The following is a 19,974-nucleotide window of genomic DNA, read 5'->3' as shown; positions in this document are numbered from 1 at the left end:
AAACATACAGCCATGTAATATTTACTTATAAATGTCTACAAGTTCCTGAAACACTGTAGAATTCTGAGAACCTATGACTGTCTGTCTTGTTGGCTCTATTACATGCAACGTCCATAGTCAGCTGAAGTTTCACAGTGCCCGGCAAATTTTACCTTCTGCCAGAGAATTCAATATTTTATTTCAGGTTTCATATTTCCTTTGTTGTTCTTGTTTATTCTATCTGAAAGTCTCTAAATAATATACTCTTTCACCTTCATTTGCTCTGCCTTTTCTTTCCTCAGCATTAAAGAAATGTGTTTGAATTGATTTAATAAAACAAAAGTATTCTTCCAAAAACCAGTGAAAGAACTATTTAGTTATTAATGTTTTAAATTATATTTCCATAGCACCCAAAAGCCCCAATCAGGAATAGGCGTCATTGTCTTAAGCGCTGTACAAACAGAAATAGACCGGGGTCCCTCTCCTGAACAGCTTGGCAGGTTAAATAACCCCTTCATCAAAGCGTTTTATGTTACTGTTGAAGCCAGGCCTCTCTTTATGCATTAAGGATCACCCAGTTTTGAATGAGATGCAGAGCTGTACTGTACAGTCACATAGTGGGCTAGGAGCTCCAGAACACCAAATATGCATAAAGACCAACGAAGAAATTCACCACTTCAGTCAGAACTACTTGTTCAATATCTTCAACCGTATATTCTATGCCCAATAAAAAGCCACACTGGGCACAAAATTATCAGTGACACAAAGCTAAGAGCTTTTTTCACTGGCTGTCTATATAAGATGAAGGGATTGATTTTAAGTTGCTCCTGTTTGATGTTTAAAGACATTAATAGAGCTGAGGGGAGCATAACTACATTTTGAGACCATGAGTCTCATGTGGGTGGGTTTCAACTCTTTGGGGTCCCTACCCTTTAGAATTCCACCAGAGGATCACGAAAGCTTTGGCCGTGGTGGCCCCCAAGACAAGGAACCAGCCTTCCTTAGAGAACCCTACTCAGTCCTTCCATTCACACTTCAAGACATCTGAAAACTTTACTTCTTCAGAGGCATTTTCAGTTTTGACCATTGTGGCTCAATGTTAATAACCTTCTCTATTCTTTTCTTACTGTCATGCCATTTGGCTTTTCTAAAAGGTTGCTATCAGGTTTAAGTAGGGCTTACTTTTATCAAACTGAAGATTCACTGAAATGTTTCTATTACATTAAAAAAAAAATTCAACAATAACGACACAATTTAGTGATTAATCCCCTGAAGCATGTGCAACACAAATATTGCAGCATGTGCTAGTGCAAGCACGAGAAACTGAAATCAACTAAAAACAGATGATACAGAAAAGTGAAACCAAGTCGTCTTTCTTAATTGCCCAAACTGGGAGAAAAGTAAATATGAAGCAAACAGCATTAAGAGTGAAAAGCAATTTAGATTTTAAGAGTCACTTTTTAAAATCTATGCTCAAACGACCTGGGTTCTATTCCCAGTTCTGCAGTTGGCCTTCTGGATGAATTTAGGTACATCACTTCCCCTTTTTGTGCCTCAGTTCCTACAGCCGGGGGGGAAACGTGCTCGCTCATGATACTGACATCCTCTTGTAAAACTTTGAGCTCTATGGATGAAATATGCTATAAAAGGGCTAAGAATTAAATATCTGCAAAATAAATAGGTTTTTTTTCCAATTCACAAGTTTTTACTTGACAGTGTCTTTTTAATAATATATCTGGCATTTATGTGGTTTGCTTTATTATGTTTGAAGATATATTTTAAAGCATTTGTGAGCACTTCCATGGGCACTTTATAATTAAAACCCTAATTACAGTTGTAGTTTGCATATAGGACAAGAAAAGAGAGTGTCAAATGCTTTAAAAAAATTCTCTCTCCTTTGAGGTCCTTGGCATCCCTTACAATTCCGTATGCTGGTGTTTATCACATCTGAACACAGAAATGTCTAATATGTGTGTTGAAGGTACAGGCAGATGCCTAAACAATGCACAGTGATAAAGCATAGTCATCTAAGAGCTATTAAATGCTGTTCAGCAATAGTCCAGCCTAGCTGGCACCAAAGAATTTAAAGAATCCTGAAAAGGTTTATTTTAGCATTGTAGAGATGCTAAAAGCTGGAGAATCACTGGGTCCCTGCTAATGTGCCATCTTCCAACAGATCATAAAAATCTCAGATACTCCCACACTATCAGACTTTCACAAATCATTTTTGTGATGTTGCACACCATAAAGCTTTATGGAAGTATGCTTATGAATGTAAATATAACTGGAATATGTTTTATGCTACATATGCCATGTAACATATCTCTACAAAGGTTATGATCTACTGTATACATATATCATTTTTGTATTCGAAGTTATGAATATCGGCTGTGTACTTGTTTGATTTTAAGTAGGCTTAGTAAGGCATTTGGTCAGCTTCCTTTAGAAAGGAATTTGCAAGTTAAGTGCCCAATCAAAAAACACTTAATGGACAATGGATCTTGGAAGAATCCAATCCACATAAGACGTCTGTAGCATGTGAACAATGGCTACCACCTGTAAAGAACTGAGTCATGCATGGACATGTGACTTGCCCATGTGACTCCAAAAACTCTTGTAGTGGGGATTCTATACAGGGGGAGGGAGGAGTCTCCACCCACAAGAGAAAGTCTATATAAAGTCCTGGGAGACCCCTCCATTTGGTCTTCAGCTGGCTCAAAAGATACCTGAAAGAAACTGGAACAAAGGACATTAACCACGCGAGTGTGATTGATTGCTGGACCCAGACTAGTCTGTAAAAAAAGCTTACTGGAACATCTCTGAGGGTAAGATTTCATCTGTAATCACTTTCTTACTGTATTAGGTTTAGACTTGCGTCTTTTATTTTATTTTCTTTGGTAATTCACGTTGTTGTGTCTGTTATTACTTGGAACTACTTAAATTCTACTTTTTGTATTTAATAAAATCACTTTTTACATATTAATTAACCCAGAGTATGTATTAATACCTGGGGGGCAAAGAGCTGTGCATATCTCTCTATCAGTGTTATACAGGGTGAACAATTTATGAGTAAAACGGATTTATTTGGGGTTTGAACCCCATTGGGAGCTGGGCATCTGAGTGTTAAAGGCAGGAACACCTCTTGAGCCGCTTTCAGTTAAGCTTGCAGCTTCTTGGGGATGTTGTTCAGACCTGAGTCTGGGTTTGTAGCAGGCTAGCGTGTCTGGCTCAAACAGGGAAGGTTCTGGAGTCCCAAGCTAGCGGGGAAAACAGGCTCAGGAGTAGTCTCAGCACACCAGGTGGCAGTTCCCAAGGGGTTTTCTGTGACCCAACCCATCACAATTTTATTTCACAATCTGTTTACACATGCTTGAGAAACAAACCCCAGAGACACAGATCAATGAACTATACTGTGGCAGAATGGTGGTGCCAACGGAAGCTGTTCTATGCCTGCAGCGTGCTGAAAGACGGGAGGAAACATAGTAGCAAATCTGGTCAGTTTCTCAACTTCAGAATTATCAGCAGAAATCAGAATTCTTTTCACCAACACAAATTACATCTCTACCTCGATATAATACAAATTTCTCCGGGGGGGGGGGAGGGGCAGGGCTGCACACTCTGGTGGATCAAAGCAAGTTCGATATAACGCAGTTTCACCTACAACGCGGTAAGATTTTTTGGCGCCTGAGGACAGCGTTATATCGAGGTAGAGGTGTATTTTACATGTGAACATATTCTATTGTTTATGGGAGCTTAGGGGCAGGGGGCACATGTCACATTATTGGACTGCAACACATTTGGTCAACTATTGTGTCATACAAATTTTTGCCTGGTGTTCAGATAGGTGGCAGTCTAGGAGAATGGTAATAGCAAATACAGCCTTTTTTCCACGTATTGTATTGGGCCATATGCTAACATCCTGAAATGAAAATTAGTATAATTCCATATACTCGTCTCTCTTCTCTTTTTCATTCACGTTACCTTTTGCTGTTCATGACCAAGGATATGTCCACACAAGCAGCGCTACAGGGCACAGTGCTGCAGCTACGCCACTGTAGTACTGCAGCACAGTTGCTACAGCGACAGAACGGGTTTTTCCTCACTGTAGTAAGTCTATCCCTTCGAGAGGCAGTAGCTAGGGTGATGGAAAAATTATTCAATTAACCTAGCTGAGCCTACAATGGGAATTAGGATGTGAAAATTTTCAAGGGAAAACTTCGATTTTGCTGAAATTTTTCAATTTTCCTTTTGGAAAAGAGACAAAATATTTCATTTTGAGTCATTTCAACATTAAATTGTATTTCCATGTGGTGCCACAATGCCTCCTGGGAGTAGTAGTTTGGGTACTTCATCTCCCTATTCTCCCCTATGGACTAGGCTCTTTTGCCAGATTACGTCTTCCACGATGCACCCCAGTCTTCTCTCTGACTCAGCCACATGGTGTGTCACAGGAATCCTATGGCTACAAGTGCACTATGGGAGATATAGTCCAACCAGGAAGCCCAGCCCATAAGGGAGAATGGGGGGCCAAAGGGACCCAAACTACAACTCCCATGAGGTACTATGGTACCTCAGTACATGCAGATTAATAAACAAACATTGTAATTCAGTTCAACAAAGTAAAATAAAAAATTTTGATTCGGGAATGTCAACATTTTTCGTTCCAATCAAAATTTTTAAAACAAAGTGTTTCTAAATTTCCATATTTTTTAAAAGAACTTTTAGTTCTGTGAAAAGTTTTGTTATTTCACTGTTGTACCCAATTTAGGATGAAATCAAATAGCAAAATATTGGAATTTCCCAAAGGGCAAAATTTCCAATTTTCAGTCAGCTAACAACAAACTGGAATAGTTACTTCTGGAATGCCTCTCCAGACTATTCAGTCCACACTTCATTAAACAGGAAGAACTAATGACCCGTTAGGATTGCTTTTATGTCATATACTCCAAATCCCTAGTCTTTAAAGGGCACGCTAACTGCCCTATGTTGGAGTCCTGCTAGGACTTGGTTTTCTTGGTCTGTAGCTACCAAAACATAGAAAACCCACACAAAAATCTCTCCACTTAACTTAGAGCCAGGCAAAGTCTAAGGGGTTGAAAAGGAAGGGGAAAAGACCACAGCAGCGCTCCTCTTCCATCCATCTGTCTGTTTCGTGGATGGGGAGAAAGGTTGAAGAGAACTAACTGTACCCAATAAAGGGTTCTTTAGCAGTATGGCTCTATGCTTGGCCCTGGCAGAGCTGTCACTAAATGGTACAAACTAGCTCTTAGGGAGAAAGCCTGCTGTATAAAGTTTGATACAAAATATAGTTCCCCTTTTTAAAGTGACTATCTTTCCTATAATGTGTCCCCAAATTTAACAGATCTGGTAGCAATACTTCAGCAGATGTTTTCTCATTGGTTGTCATAAAAACTATTTATGAGTGGGAGAGTATAAACACCATTTGTACTATGCTGTATTCACTAAGTATGTCCACCACACATGATTTTACAGCACTGCTTCCAAAGATTAACACATTTCTAATACTCTGAGTTCTATTAGCCATAAAAGGTCAAACTTCAAAACAAGAACGCACAATTTCAGATACACGAATATATTTTAAATGTTACAGAAGTACTACTATCACTAGCACCAAGGATGTGAATATTTTGAACTTTGGTTTCATTCTGATTTACTACTGAACATCCAAATGAATAAATAGCTCAGGGTATGTCTACACTGCCCACGTTACAGTGAGGTCACGGCAGTGCTGTGACGTGGGCAGGGTAGACACACTTTATCCCCGGGGGAGAGCTCTCCCGGCGATTAAAAAATCCACCCTTAACGAGTGGTGGTAGCTTTATCGCTGGGAATGCAGCTGTCTATACTGGCGCTTTTCAGTGCTAAGACTTTTGTCGCTCAGGGGGGTGTTTTTTCACACAGGCTCAGTCTAGCACGTACACTTTATAAGACTTCAGTATTTGATACCACTGCAGTTGCTCAAGTTACAGTTTGAGTTATTACCCCAAATGCGAGTCCTGTCCACACACACAAACCCTTAATTTAAATGTGGTGGTGCTTTTATCTCAAATTGGCTGGCCCTCCGGGGGTGTAGGCTACAGCTTGAGTTAATAACTCATCAGCTGCTAACACAATCACTCTGTGTAGCTCAATTAATATTTCACAGTGTAGCTGCTCTCACTCAAGCTAGGCTAAACACTAGAAGAGTAACCTGAGTTATCTATATACTGCAGTGTTAACTCGAGGCGACAAGAACTTTACATGTTTTTCCATCCATGGCCAAAGGGCCAAAGTCTGATCCCTTAGAAGTCAGTGGCACAGCTTCTGTTGACTTGAGCAGGATCAGTTATTCGCCTGAAGTATTGTATACATGACGCTATATGTTGCAATGTTGGCAAAGGATTTAGAACAATTAGTGTCTGTTGTTTTTTTTAATAGCCTATGAGTTCTGAGATGAAGGTGGGTAATGGAAAGAATGAGCAGCTTTCTTTGAGATAGCTCTCAGGAAACTCCTAGAAGTTCCTGTTCTCAGGGACTGCATAAGACCCTGGGGAAATTTTGGCATGTGTTTTGCTTCCAAAATGCTGGAATACTGAAAAGTGGTTAAGAAACAAAAGTCATACTACAGAGGTTAGCACAAAAAAATCACTATTTGTCTGAGCTGCCGCAGCTGAAAACTGCAATAAGCTCACATCATTCTAGCAACTGGAGTCTACTTTGAATGAAGCTATTTATTCCAACTACCCACAATAACCATTTTGAAGTGTCTTGCAGCTTTAACCATTTTGAGTATGAATTTGGGAAGGAGAAGCATTGCATCTTGCTGTGTTTACTGTAATGGTTACAGCTTTATTCAGTAGGTTTCTATTGGTTCTTGATGTGTTACTCCATTATTAGTTATTTGTATTGTAAAAAGCACAGAATCAGGAATTAGAACCCCACTGTTCCAGGCACTATACACACACACACACACAGAAAAAAAAAGATTATTCCTGCCCCCAAAAGCTCACTATAAGACTCATTTCACATTATTAATATTTTCTCTTCAGCAATAGGCTACAGCTCAAGTAATGTACAAAAGAATGTAAATTAAAGACCTGTTCACAATGGCGCACCAAACCATGCCGGCTACCACTGTAAGCAAAAACTGTTAAACATGGTTCTGCTGGAGTGGTGCTGCAGTACAGACAGGACACTATGCCAAGTAGTGAGATGAAATACTCAAGTCTACTTCTCTTCCTTGAAATCAGGATTAATTTACATGTTCTAAAAATGATTCTCAAACTAGAGCTAAGCAAACCATTCACAGTAAAATGTTAATTCAACAAATTTAGCCCATCTTTGTGTTTGCTAATTATCTGCAAACAGAATTTGCCTTGCTAGTTATTTGAAAAAGATTTGCTGAATGGCATTTTGAGCATACTTCCCACCCATGGACTGCTTGCAAACCATTTGCTACTTCAAGTATTCACTATTCATAATTTCCTGTTTGTGCTGTGTGACTGGCCACCTAGTCATGCAGGACCCATTTAAAAATGCACACAATCCAGATATTCAAAACATTCCCTTTCTGGGGTGCAATTTATTAAGTCCTGCACAAAGTCTTTCAAAACAGAACTCAACCCTACAGTTTTCATCCCAGTTTCAGCCTCTTTCTTGAGGGTCTGCCTCTCCTTAAAAGTGATTTATTTTGCCTCAGTCCCAAGCTTGGCACAGCCCTTCCTCCCCGAGGGTCTGTCTTCCTGCTCTCCCAGCACCTCTTGCCTGGATTTGGCCTTCTCCACAGGCCTCCCCCACTGGTATTTCTCCCCGCCTTCGCTGATGCAGGGCCCTCCAGGAACCTTCTAACTCCCTACGGTGTTTCTCAGGCATCTGCCTACTACCACCACATGCAGCTGTCTCTCCCTTTGTAAAAGAGAAGGTTACTTACCTTGTGCAGTAACTGAGATTCTTTGAGATGTTTGTCCCTGTGGGTGCTCCACTTCAGGTGTCAGTGCGTCCCAGCGCCGCTGATCGAAGATTTTCGGTAGCAGTGCCTGGTCGGGACGCGCAAGTGCAGTAGCTGTCTCATGGTGCCATTGGCGATTCAACTAGTGCCTGTGCATCCCAACCCCCTCAGTTCCTTCTTAACCTACCACCGTTAGGATTTTGGTAAAGACTCATGGAACTGTCGACAGTCCGAATGGCAGTACTCTGTATTGGAAGTGATCTTGTCCCACTGTGAATTGTCTCTGATCAGTGGTGCCAGGATGCACCAACACCTGAAGTGGAGCATGCACAGGGACAGCACTCAAAGAAGAACCTAGGTGCCTTCCCTTAAGCCCAGCTGGGCAGCAGGTAATCAGTCCAAGTGAAATGGACCCCATTCCCTCTTAAAAGAGGCAGTCACCCTTTAATATGTCCCTATCCCTCCAGTGGGGCACAGGCCCTCTCCCCAAATATCTGCCCACCAGAGAAGCCTACAGGTTTCTTCACATTTGTCTTCCTGCTACAAGTAGTGCAAGTTTCAGGTTTCTCCTCCATAGCAATTCCTCTCTCCATCTCTTCTTTGTGTCCCCACCACTCTCCTCAGCTCAGTAACTGAAATCTGGTATGGGAGGGAGAACTGCCACTACCAACCCCATCACTCACCAGTGACCTTTAATTCTTCCAGCTATACTTTTCTTATTTATATGACTGCCAGATTACAGCCTCTTATCCTCACACATGTAAAGTCTAGCTGAAACACAACCAAAGCTGACAGATAACTAAGAAGTAATGAATGGTCACAAATTGCAGTGGGGGAGGTTTAAGTTGGATATTAGGAAAAACTTTTTCAGTAGGAGGGTGTTGAAGCACTGGAATGGGTTACCTAGGGAGGTGGTGGAATCTCCTTCCTTAGAGGTTTTTAAGGTCAGGCTTGACAAAGCCCTGGCAGGGATGATTTAGTTGGGGATTGGTCCTGCTCTGAGCAGGGGGCTGGACTACATGACCTGCTGAGGTCCCTTCCAACCCTGATATTCTATGATTCTATTCCATGATTCTATAATTTAAAATTACAAAGCAGATTTGTCAAAAACTGAACAAGTTTGCTGGGGATTTATTTCCCTCCAACTTTGTTCAATTAAAAAAAAAAGATTTTTATTTTTAAAGAAGGCAAACTTAGTTAGATGAAGCTATGCTTAGAGGAAAGACCTGAATAGTGCTGTGAGGGCAAAACTTAACAGAAGGAATTTAAATATGACCAGAGAAAGTCACCACTGCAGAAAACAAACAAAGACATTTAATATTCTGACTAAGTTGTTGTACTTACCTGCATATCCTCCAGCTTGCTTTCCAAAGACTTTTTCACCAACAACAGTTCCTTTCCCTCCTCCCCAGCATGTGCCAGGACATCTTCTAATTTTTGCTTTTCTTTCTACAATACAAAAGTTTGATAGATTCAGGAATGCTGATGTTGCTTTCTCTCTAATCTGCCTTCAGAAGAGCCACAAGCATAAAACTGCAAACACGTAAAAACATTTTCACTGGTTTCCTCTTGCCTTCCACATCAAGCTCCTCTTCCACACCTCCAGGACTCCACATTGCACTGCTTCCTGCCTACAACCTCCCATTTCCTCTTAAACTCACTCAGGCACATCACCAATGTGCCCATCTCCCACTCTTCAGTGTTATTTTCATACTGTCATGTCAGCTGAAGCAGCCTCCGTGTACCTGTAGAAGAAGCTCCAGCCTGCTCTCTCCTTCAAGCCCACTGGTTTTGCATAGGTTTTACTGCACCAACAATGACTTTGCCTGCCTGCCTTCATCTCATCTTTCATCTTTTATTTGTGTGCACTGTACCCATCCAACGAACAGGAAGAAAACCACACAAGTTACACGTCTGGTTTTGTAACTTACCTCACATCTCTCTATTTTTTCCTTCATTGTATCTTCTTCCTCTTTCATATTATCAATCTGTTGATGGAGTTCCTTAATTTTGTTCTCTAGCTCTTTAATTGTTCTCTTCAATTGTTCATTTTGCTCAGCCAACTCCTTCACTCGATTTTCTGCACTATTTTGCATCTGTTCTGCAGTGTTTCTTTCACTGGCAAGGGCAACAGCATTCTAGTAAAAAAGATAACAGACAAAACCTCCATTTTTAAAGACAATGTAAAATATGCAATTTGTTTCCAAACACAGGTCTCAGTCCATGTAATCCTGGATGAAAATTTTAAAGATGGAAATATTTTCTGATTCATATAGATAAAGGAACACTGCCAACTGGAGTTTTTGGCATTTTGGAGCAAAATCCATATTAGAGTTAAAAGTAAATTAGTTGTACCATCAGAAGATACACATGCAACCTATGCTCTCGGAAAACTTGCTTTTGAGCAAGTTTTGATTCAGAGAAGCACAGTTGCCTGTTTTATTACCATAAACTCCATTTTGAGAACCTCAGCATTCTGAGCGAGCCCAAACTCCCATCCATCTGTGACCTATAACAAGCCAGTTTGCATCCAGATCCCTAGAGCTGAAAGGGTAATAACTCTTCTTCCATAACTAAATTCTGAAACCAAAGATACCATCCATACAAAACTGTGGATGTGTCAACCTGGAATATTCTATGAAAGGTCAGATTTATGTGGGCCACAAAGGTGCATTTGTATTACTTGCAGATCCATGAACCACAATACCCAAAGTTACCAGCTATGTAGGTAAAAGAGACCTCTTTTTGAAGGCATTATTACACTTTCAAATAATATCCTCTATATTTCAGCAGCCTTTTGTCTGTTATCTCATATTCTTACTTCAATACGTCCCATTTTAAGCCCTTAGGCAAGTGTAATCTCTGCTTAAGTATATTTTAAAGTTACTATAAAAAAAACCTAGTAGATCTCAACAGCAATGTGAGCCCTTGAGGAGTAAGTTTCTGTGTATTCAGGAGGAGTTTTAATCTGTTTAGCTATAAGTGAGTTGCTGTAGGTTATATGTTTTACTGGTTAGGGCAGTGGTGTTGGGAATTTAGCTGCTGGGGTTTTGTTTTATTAACATATGTCGGGGTGCTTAAGGTTTTCAAAAGGATGCTTTTTATATATTTGCTTAGAAACAAAAAAAATACAATGCATTAAAGACAAAATTATAATAAAACTACATCCGAGGTTTTCTCACATGACATGGTATTATACTGTGCATTCATAGTTTTTTTGGCAATGAGCTTGGTTGCAGCATTTAAATCTTTGCTTTGTATAGATCATATGACTTGTATAATATTTGTCCTACTGTTTATATATGGCTATGCAATGAATTTGTTACAGTTCAGAATCTAGAAACAGAAAGCTTACTTTAATACTATTACTTTTAAACTCTTTTTATTCATGTTTTCAAAAATTAAATAAAGCTAACCTTGTGCAACTGATAAAGAATTGGGGTTTATTAACATTCAAAATTAAACTCAAGTTAACAAAAGAACAGAGAGTCAGAGACATAAGCCTACTGGTAGAGAGAAGAAACTAGTGTATTGAGGAGTCATGGAAATGGCAATGAGAAGGAGGAGATGGTGAGGAATGGTGTCATTGTCAGGGGCGGCTCTAGAGCCCAGCGGGGCAAGCACCCGCCTGGGGCAGCCCTTTCCCAGGGGGGCGGCAGGCTGGGCCGGTGGACCTGCCGCAGTCATGCCTGCGGGAGGTCCACCGGAGCCCCGGGACTACCGGACCTGCTGCAGGCATGACTGCGGACGGTTCGCTGGTCCCGCGGCTCGGCTGGACCTCCCGCAGGCATGACTGCGGCAGCTCAACCGGAGCCGCCGGACCAGCGAACCGTCCGCAGCTGCGGGAGGTCCAGCTGAGCCGCGCGACCAGCGGACCCTCCGCAGTCATGCCCGCGGCAGGTCCGCTGCTCCCGTGGCTCGGGGGCGCCTCCCGGGCATGATTGCTTGGGGCGGCCAAATTTGTAGAGCCGCCCCTGGTCATTGTTATCATTATATGTGGTGTGGCAGGTTGTGGAATGGAAGAATCATGTGACAGAACAATCCCGTAAAGATTTGATTCAAGTGAGCTTAACCATGTATGCAGCATACACATTTTTAAACACTTCAACTCATAGGGGTGACCCCCTAGGTTGACCTGATCTTTGGCCCTTTGCTTATGTTTCATTCAAATCTTCCACCAGGAACGTAAGGCTGCTCTGTGATAAAAGGTTTGGTTCTTGATCCTGGACATTTAGGCCCTAATCTTGCAAAGGAATCCATCAGCACAGATCCTTATTTCCAATACAAAATCCCATTGACTTTTGCTTTAGTAACTTTAAAAATATTTAAGCACGATATTGTGTATGGGATTATATTTACATTCATCTCAGAAATACAAAATGGATTATCCCGTGTAGGTTAAGTGAATTCTTTTGTAGATAAAGTGAAAAGAGGGGTGAATAGCTATTTTACAATGTTTTTGCTTTATCGGCAAAAAATAGAGATAAGCAGTAATTCATTTGTAAATTGAAACAAAGCCAATTGCTTTTTAAATGGAGATTACTCTCCAGGTGTAACAGGACATATCAGCAACAAAGCTACACCGTGCTGTATGCTACTGGAAAAATCAACACAGAAGAAGAAGAAGAAGAAGAAGAAGAAAGGAGTACTGCAAACCTGATTCAAGTTATACAACAGGCTCTTATTCTACAAAGGACCCTTCACTAATTGTTTTCTAGTAAGCAATAACAAAAATATGCAAATTACTCTGATAAAGCTGTAACTCAGAAATCGCTCAGACTGTCCATTTGGGTTAATGAACTCTTTATACAAAAATTGGCAACACCAGCAGGATGACAAGTTCTAGTCTTTTTGCAAGTACACAAAAAGGCAGTCAATTTTTCGGAACATACATACTAGTTAAAGAGCTTTGAAATGTATTTCTGCTGATGCTGTAACTTCACATATTTTTTGGTAATATCCTCTGTATTCATTTATTTTTGCTTTTTGTAATGCGGCATAGTTTTACTAATTAGCAGGCACTCTACTAGTGGCTCCTTTTTGTTTCATTTTTTCCGCCTTTTACTAGCTGAGTGAAAGAAGCTTAGGCATGCTGGGGAGTTCAGTGAATGGAATGTTGATTTGTCTGTTCTTTCTCATCCAACCGCCTACACACTGCTCCAGAGTTAGAGAACACAGAACAGAAGGCCCATACTGTACCTGAAGTATCCAGCACCTCATCTTGTGTGTTAGGGCTATTCTCTTGTCATATCAATATTTTTTTCCCCGCCCTGGAAGCATTGTTCATTTAGAGCACAGTACCTACATCAACAGGAAGCACTGTATGTGAGGCAAAAGGAACTTTACCCATTAGAGTTAAAAATTAAGAAAGTTCAGCCCCGTCACAGAGGCTTAATACAGTCATATCTCAGGATCTATTCTGACCTGCCTTTTGCTTTATGTATATTATGTATCACTCAAATTAAACCAAATTGGTATTCTCCCTTCTCTTCCACTGCATGTCTTCAGAAACTGGCCAAGGTTGAGGTCAAGCATGTCTAAAAGGGGAAACTTAAAAAGGAACCAACTCCACTGAACAAGTTCCAAGTATTTTCTTCTCCAACATTAGTTAAAATCTAGGGGGGGAGGAAAGGAGGGGAGAACGAGTGTGTAAGTAAAAGCTGGCTCAGGCAGCCTAAACTTGTGTGACAGCACGTAATCAGCAGCTCACCACAGGTCTCCAATGATTCTGGCTATGTTGCAGGGGTTATACTTTCACATAAATGAACTGTTCCTGAACAAATTCTCTATAATGTATTACACCTAGCAACACAAGTAGCTGCAACAAGTTTGTTATCCCATCTTGTCTCCCCACCAGGTTTTGGTCCCAGCTCTGGAGTGGACAGTCACATGCCCACCTAATCAAGCAGGTTTTGGTCATTGCCAAACTGCAGCCTGTGATCCATGTGCTCTAGTTCTCTTTGGCTGCTGGAAACCAGCAACAGGAAGTGGTCCTGAGAACAGGGCACCAATCATGTTTCCAAATCTTGCGCCACTGCCAAATACCATGAGACCTCAAGCCCACCCCAGAAGTCCCGTGGGAGCTGGAAATCTCTTGTCCTTTTTGCCCTCTCCCTTCATGAACAGCTTAGGACTCTCTTCTGATTGAATGAAATGAAAAACCAACAAAAAAAAACCCAGAGTAATTTTTTCTGCTGCTCTACTGTGGAAGTTGATTGGCTCCACTAACTTCAGGGGAGCCACATGCAGGGGACAGATAGGGAAGAGCTTGGGTAGCTCGCACTGCCATCTTCTTCAGAGAAGCTATGTGAGTGGAATGGGCAGTGAAATATAGGCCTGACAACCTGCGCAGCTGACGGTATCCTGAGAGAAGGGAAGGGGAAGCTAGGGGAGTCCACATGTAATGAATCCACATGCTGCAAACAGACAGTTATTGAATCCAACGGAACTAGAACTCTGGTCCTTTGAATCCAAAAACCTCAAGACTCTGAAACAGGACAAAAGAAGCAGGACCTTCCATAGGCCAGTCACTAGAGGGCAATGTTACACACAAAGCTAGTATGTTACATGCACTGCTGCCTTTTCAGAGAGGACATAAAGGCAACGGCCTACCTAGTCCTAAGTGAAATCCCTGTAATAAAAAGCCAGGGGAAGAATTGAGAACTGCTGGACTAAATCACCTCTATGCTATCTGGTGACAAACACTGACTTTTTGAATGGTAATTACTGTATTTCACATTCTACAACTTGAGGATGGCAAATATAATACAAAGTTTAGGGCTCCATAGGCCTGTCTATGCAAACAAAAAGGTGCGTTTTTTCAGTTGAACACTAGGCTACAACATGGCCAGCTCAAACAATGTAAAAGGTGTTATGTGCTGTTCACAGAGGCATTTGGGGGGAGAGAGGGTCACTCAATTGAAAAAAAAACAACACTTTTTTTCCCCTGTGTAGACAGTACAAATTAGTGGTAAGTGTGCTGGGTATTGTGTCTACTGATATGTGGCCCTCCTCCCTAGAAGTGGCTGCATTTCAATGATGCTATATATAAATGGCCTGTGAAGCACTTTAAGGTCCTTCAAGATTAAAGGCACTAAATAACAACAACAATTAAATTAACGAACAGGATATTTCCCATCCAGAAAGCACCGAAAACTAAAGGCTCTATATATCAGTTTACTCACGAGTATAAGAAGTTAACCAGAGAGACAGGGTCACAAAAAGGGTCAGAACCAGAACTGTATGTTGAATTTGGAAAGTGAATAATCATTTATTTACCATAGAACCATTTTGTGTTCCCCAGGCTGTCTCTAACCCTTTGAAGAGTAACTATGAAAGTGTGATTATATATGTAAAAACATGCATGGCATTTAACAGGTACAGCTAGTTGGGTGAGATTCCTGAAGTCAAAGACTGGAATGAATGCATCCATATTTAGTATACAGAGTGACCTTTGTGGAACATTAAAGTAATGGTTGTGTTTTGTAATTAGCATATCTTAATTCTCAGATTGTAGTTTCTTTAAATATTCTAGCCATGTACATTCCACCCTTCTGTCTGCCCCCGCTTTTCTGTGTCACTGTGTTTTAAAAGTAAATGGCACATCACAAAATGATGGGAAATAACAAACATCTACCAGTTTGTTCACACTGGGCCAGGTGATAAATTGTAGGGCTTTGGCAGGACACTATCTTAGATGGACTGACCACTGATGAGACATTAAATCTGACAATTTCTGTATTGCTAAACCTCATTCCATGCTGCAGCCGGGTCAGATTTAAGTTCTGATCATCAGGACACTTGTTATTGATATAAATGAATTAATGCATATTCAAATACGCACTCTAATTTGCATATTGTTAACCAGGACTGTCAAGTGATTAAAAAAATAATTGTGTGATTAATTGCACTGTTAAACAATAATAGAATACCATTTATTTAAATATTTTTGGATGTTTTCTACATTTTCAAACATATTGATTTCAATTACAACATTAAATACAAAGTGTACAGTGCTCACTTTATATTATTGTTTATTTTTTATTACAAGTATTTGCACTGTAAAAAAACAAAAGAAATAGTATTTCAATTCACCCAATACAAGTACTGTAGTGCAATCTCTGTATCATGAAAGTTGAATTTACAAATGTAGAATTATGTACAAAAATAACCCTGCATTCAAAAATAAAAATGTAAAACTTCAGAGCCTGCAGGTCCACTCAGTCCTATTTCTTGTTCAGCCAATCGCTCAGACAAACAAGTTTGTTTACATTTGCAGGACATAATGCTGCCCGCTTCTTGTTTACAATGTCAGCTGAAAGTGAGAACAGGCATTCTCATGGCACTGTTGTTTAGCTGGTGTCACAAGATATTTAGGTGCCAAATGTGATAAAGGTTCATATGTCCATGAATGCTTCAACCACCATTCCAGAGGACACGTCTCCATGCTGATTACGGGTTCTGCTCGATAACAATCCAAAGAGGTGGACAGATGCATGTTCATTTTCATTATCTGAGTCAGATGCCACCAGCAAAAGGTTGATTTTCTTTTTTGGTGGTTCGGGTTCTGTAGTTTCCGCATCGGAATGTTGCTCTTTTAAGACTTCTGAAAGCATGCTCCACATCTCATCCCTCTCAGATTTTGGAAGGCACTTCAGATTCTTAAACCTTGGCCTGAGTGCTGTAGCTATCTTTAGAAATCTCATATTGATACCTTCTTTGCGTTTTGTCAAATCTGCAGTGAAAGTGTTCTTAAAATGAACAATATGTGCTGGATAATCATCTGAGACTGCTATAACATGATTGCTATAACTGATATAACATAACTGCTACAACACATATGGCAGAATGCGGGTAAAACAAAACAGGAGACATACAATTCTCCCCCAAGGAGTTCAGTCACAAATTTAATTAATGCTTTTTTTTTTTTTTTTTTTTTTAAAACAAGCATCATCAGCATGGAAGCATGTCCTCTGGAATGGTTGCCGAAGCATCAGGGGGCATACGAATGTTTAACATATATGGCACGTAAATATCTTGTAATGCCAGCTACAAATATCTTGTAATGCCAGCTACAAATATCATGCAAATGCCTGTTCTCACTTTCTAGTGACACTGTAATAAATAAGAGGGCAGCATTATCTCCTATAAATGTGAACAATCCTGTTTGTCTTAGCGATTGGCTGAACAAGAAGTAGGCCTGAGTTTACTTGTAGGATCTGAAGTTTTACATTGTTTTGTTTTTGAATGCAGTTATGTAACCAAAAAAATAAAATAATAAAAATCTACATTTGTAAGTTGCACTTTTGACAAAGAGATTGCACTACAGTACTTGTATGAGGTGAACTGAAAAATACTATTTCTTTTATCAGAGGGATAGACATGTTAGTCTGTATCCACAAAAACAATGAGGAGTCCAGTGGCACTTTCAAGACTAACAGATTTATTTGGGCATAAGCTTTCGTGGGTAAAAAACCCACTTCTTCAGATGCATTTGTTAGTCTTTAAGGTGCCACCGGATTCCTTGTTACTATTTCTTTTATCTTTTTTACAGTGCAAATATTTGTAATTAAAATAATATAGACTTTAATTTCAATTACAACACAGAATACAATATATATAAAAATGTTGAAAAACATCCAAAATATTAAATACATTTCAATTGGTATTCTATTGTTTAACAGTGTGATTAAAACTGCGATTAATCACAATTAATTTTTTAAATCACGATTTTTTTTGTTAATCGCATGAGTTAACTGCGATTAATTGACATCCCAAAAATGACTACTTATCAACGTGTCAGACAAAAATACCAGCCCTTTAGTTAGTCTCTCCCTACCTCCCTGCACTAAACTTGCTTTTCAAAAAGATGTACTTTAACAGACTGATACGTGTGTGTAAATGAATGTAGGTGTATAGACCAGTGTCTGTCCCCTTTATTCAGTGTAGCAAATCCATCCCGACAGTATTGCTACTTAAAATATGTTTCATACCACGAAGTGCATTACTGCTACACTCCTGTATCTTCTAATACTATATGAACCTAAATGGTACCAACACTGGATGCAGCCTTTCCACGGTGAAATTTCCCCACAGAGTGGTGCAGACTGATCCGGTTAGAGGTGGAGTGGGTCGAGAGGGTCAGCTACATCTCTCATTCTTTTTGACCTTGCTGATAAATTTACAAAACAGACTTAATGCTGGCTGCAGAGTAAGCGGGTTATCTTACCGGGAGATAAAAATCTATGTCTGGAACCGTATGCGCAGACACACACGGAGGCAGCAATAATTTACTGGGTCAAATTCTGCTCTCTGTTACAGCACGGTAAATCCAGAGTACCTTCAAATCAGCTAGCAAGTTCTTTAGTAAAAGCAAAGAGCTATTTACTGCTGGAATTATTTTTATTTCAATTAAAGACGCTAACATGGCGCCCTTTTTAGTTTCATGTATTGTTATTTGTTTGCTTGCATTTCTATTTGCTTTGTTTTCTTCCCACGACCATTTGTCTGGCTATGCCAAAAGAATGACAGGAAACATTAGATATGGGTTTAATCAGGCCACAACTTTATTATAAGATGTCTGGGACTAACCTGGCAATAAAATGTGCAGTGCAGGTGAAAACCCCCACAATTAACTGAGGGGAGTGCTTTTTTCAGCACCAGCGCTCCCCCCCCCCCAACCAACCAACCACCACCACCTTTCCGTTCATGTCCCTCCAGTAGAACCACTGCCAGGAACCTTCAATTCCAGCCAATTCCAAGGGTCGGGGGGCGGGAGGCCTTCCATCCGCCCCCCCTTCATCCAGATCCCTCCAGCAATTCCCTTGCCAGGACCTTACCAATTCCAGCCAATTCCGGGGGTTTGCGGGGGGAGGGGTTTCCCACCAGCTCCCCCACTTTTCATCCAAGTGCCTCCAGCAATTCCCTTGCTGGAACCTTACCAACCACCCCCGCTCATAGGCGGGGTTAAGGTGGACTATAATGATGGGGGTTGGCTCCCTGCTGTACTAATCAGAGGAGTCCACAACTGCCCCCAGCTTGCTCAATTATCAAGCACCTTTCCTTCATTCCTTTTCCAAGCCATTTATCCATTCTTTTGTGCCTTAATTTATGGAGTACCTGCCCTGAACATCCGCTATACAAATAAAGAGTTGCAACATATGGCCTATTACCTGTCATGCTATGCATGAACAGAGCCCACCTGAACTGCTGCGAGGAAGGCGACACCCTCGCCCCCCACCCCCCGAGCATCTGGCCAATGTGGTGGTAAGGGAAAACTTCCTTCCCAGTCCCTCTTTAAGTGGGCGGCTAGCGTAACGCCCACAGCAGATATAGCTAATCACCCGACATATTTCTGACCTAAATAGGAGGGAGGGTGGGTGCTGCCCAGCCTGTTTTGAGTGATGCGGGGAAGGTCCAGGCCCAGGCTGACCTTTTTAAACCCCTCATTTCCTAGGTGGTGAGTCATCCACCAGGCTGACTGCTTTTCCAGCAGTTTTACGTCTCCCCTCCTCCCCCAAGCCAGAAAGCATTGCCCTCTTCTCCAGGCCACCAAGCCAGCCAGCCAGTCCCCCTACCCACCGGTTTAAAGTACAGGACAGTGATTTGCCTGGCCTCATGCCTGCTCCTTACATATCATTCAGTTCCTCTCCTTCCTAATTTCACCCTCACATCTTCCTCCATCCCTAACTGCTCCTCTTAATACCTACTTCCCTGTTACCCTTGCAAACCTTCCCTATTCACTTGCATCTTCTTCTTTCTTAATACCTACTAACTAAGGATCTTTCCTGCTCTGAAAAACTATATTAGGAAGTCTCATGTTTCCAAGAGTTTACACGCCCCATCAGCAAAATCAGGCCGTAGGTATTCGTTAAAGAATCATAACCTGCTGGGGGAGAGGGTCGGTAAAGGAAGGGAGGGCAGTGGGTGTATCTGGGAAAAAGATACTAAGGAGAAAAGACTAAAGTAACAAAATGTAAGGGGCTTGTCTAGAGTAGGGAGATGTACATGGCTGTAACTACACTGATGTTGCCATACCCATGCAAACG

General features: G+C 40.9%; 1 protein-coding gene across 9 annotated transcripts in view; it reads right to left on the bottom strand.

The window, feature by feature from the left end:
• Window positions 1–19,974, bottom strand: part of CGNL1 (cingulin like 1) — a 149,567-nt gene that overhangs the window by 28,370 nt on the left and 101,223 nt on the right. For all 9 annotated transcript variants that reach the window (XM_039492997.1, XM_039492990.1, XM_039492999.1 and 6 more), the window contains exons 9-10: window positions 9,859–10,065; window positions 9,272–9,376 (exon numbers count right to left, since the gene is read on the bottom strand). In XM_039492997.1, coding sequence (XP_039348931.1) covers window positions 9,272–9,376; window positions 9,859–10,065 — 312 coding nt within the window. The remainder of the gene's footprint in view (window positions 1–9,271; window positions 9,377–9,858; window positions 10,066–19,974) is intronic.

Source organism: Mauremys reevesii, linkage group 10, assembly GCF_016161935.1.
Source record: "Mauremys reevesii isolate NIE-2019 linkage group 10, ASM1616193v1, whole genome shotgun sequence".
In the NCBI taxonomy this organism is placed as follows: domain Eukaryota; kingdom Metazoa; phylum Chordata; order Testudines; family Geoemydidae; genus Mauremys; species Mauremys reevesii.
The sequence above is the reverse complement of the archived record's forward strand: the minus strand, read 5'-3'. Positions and strand labels throughout refer to the sequence as shown.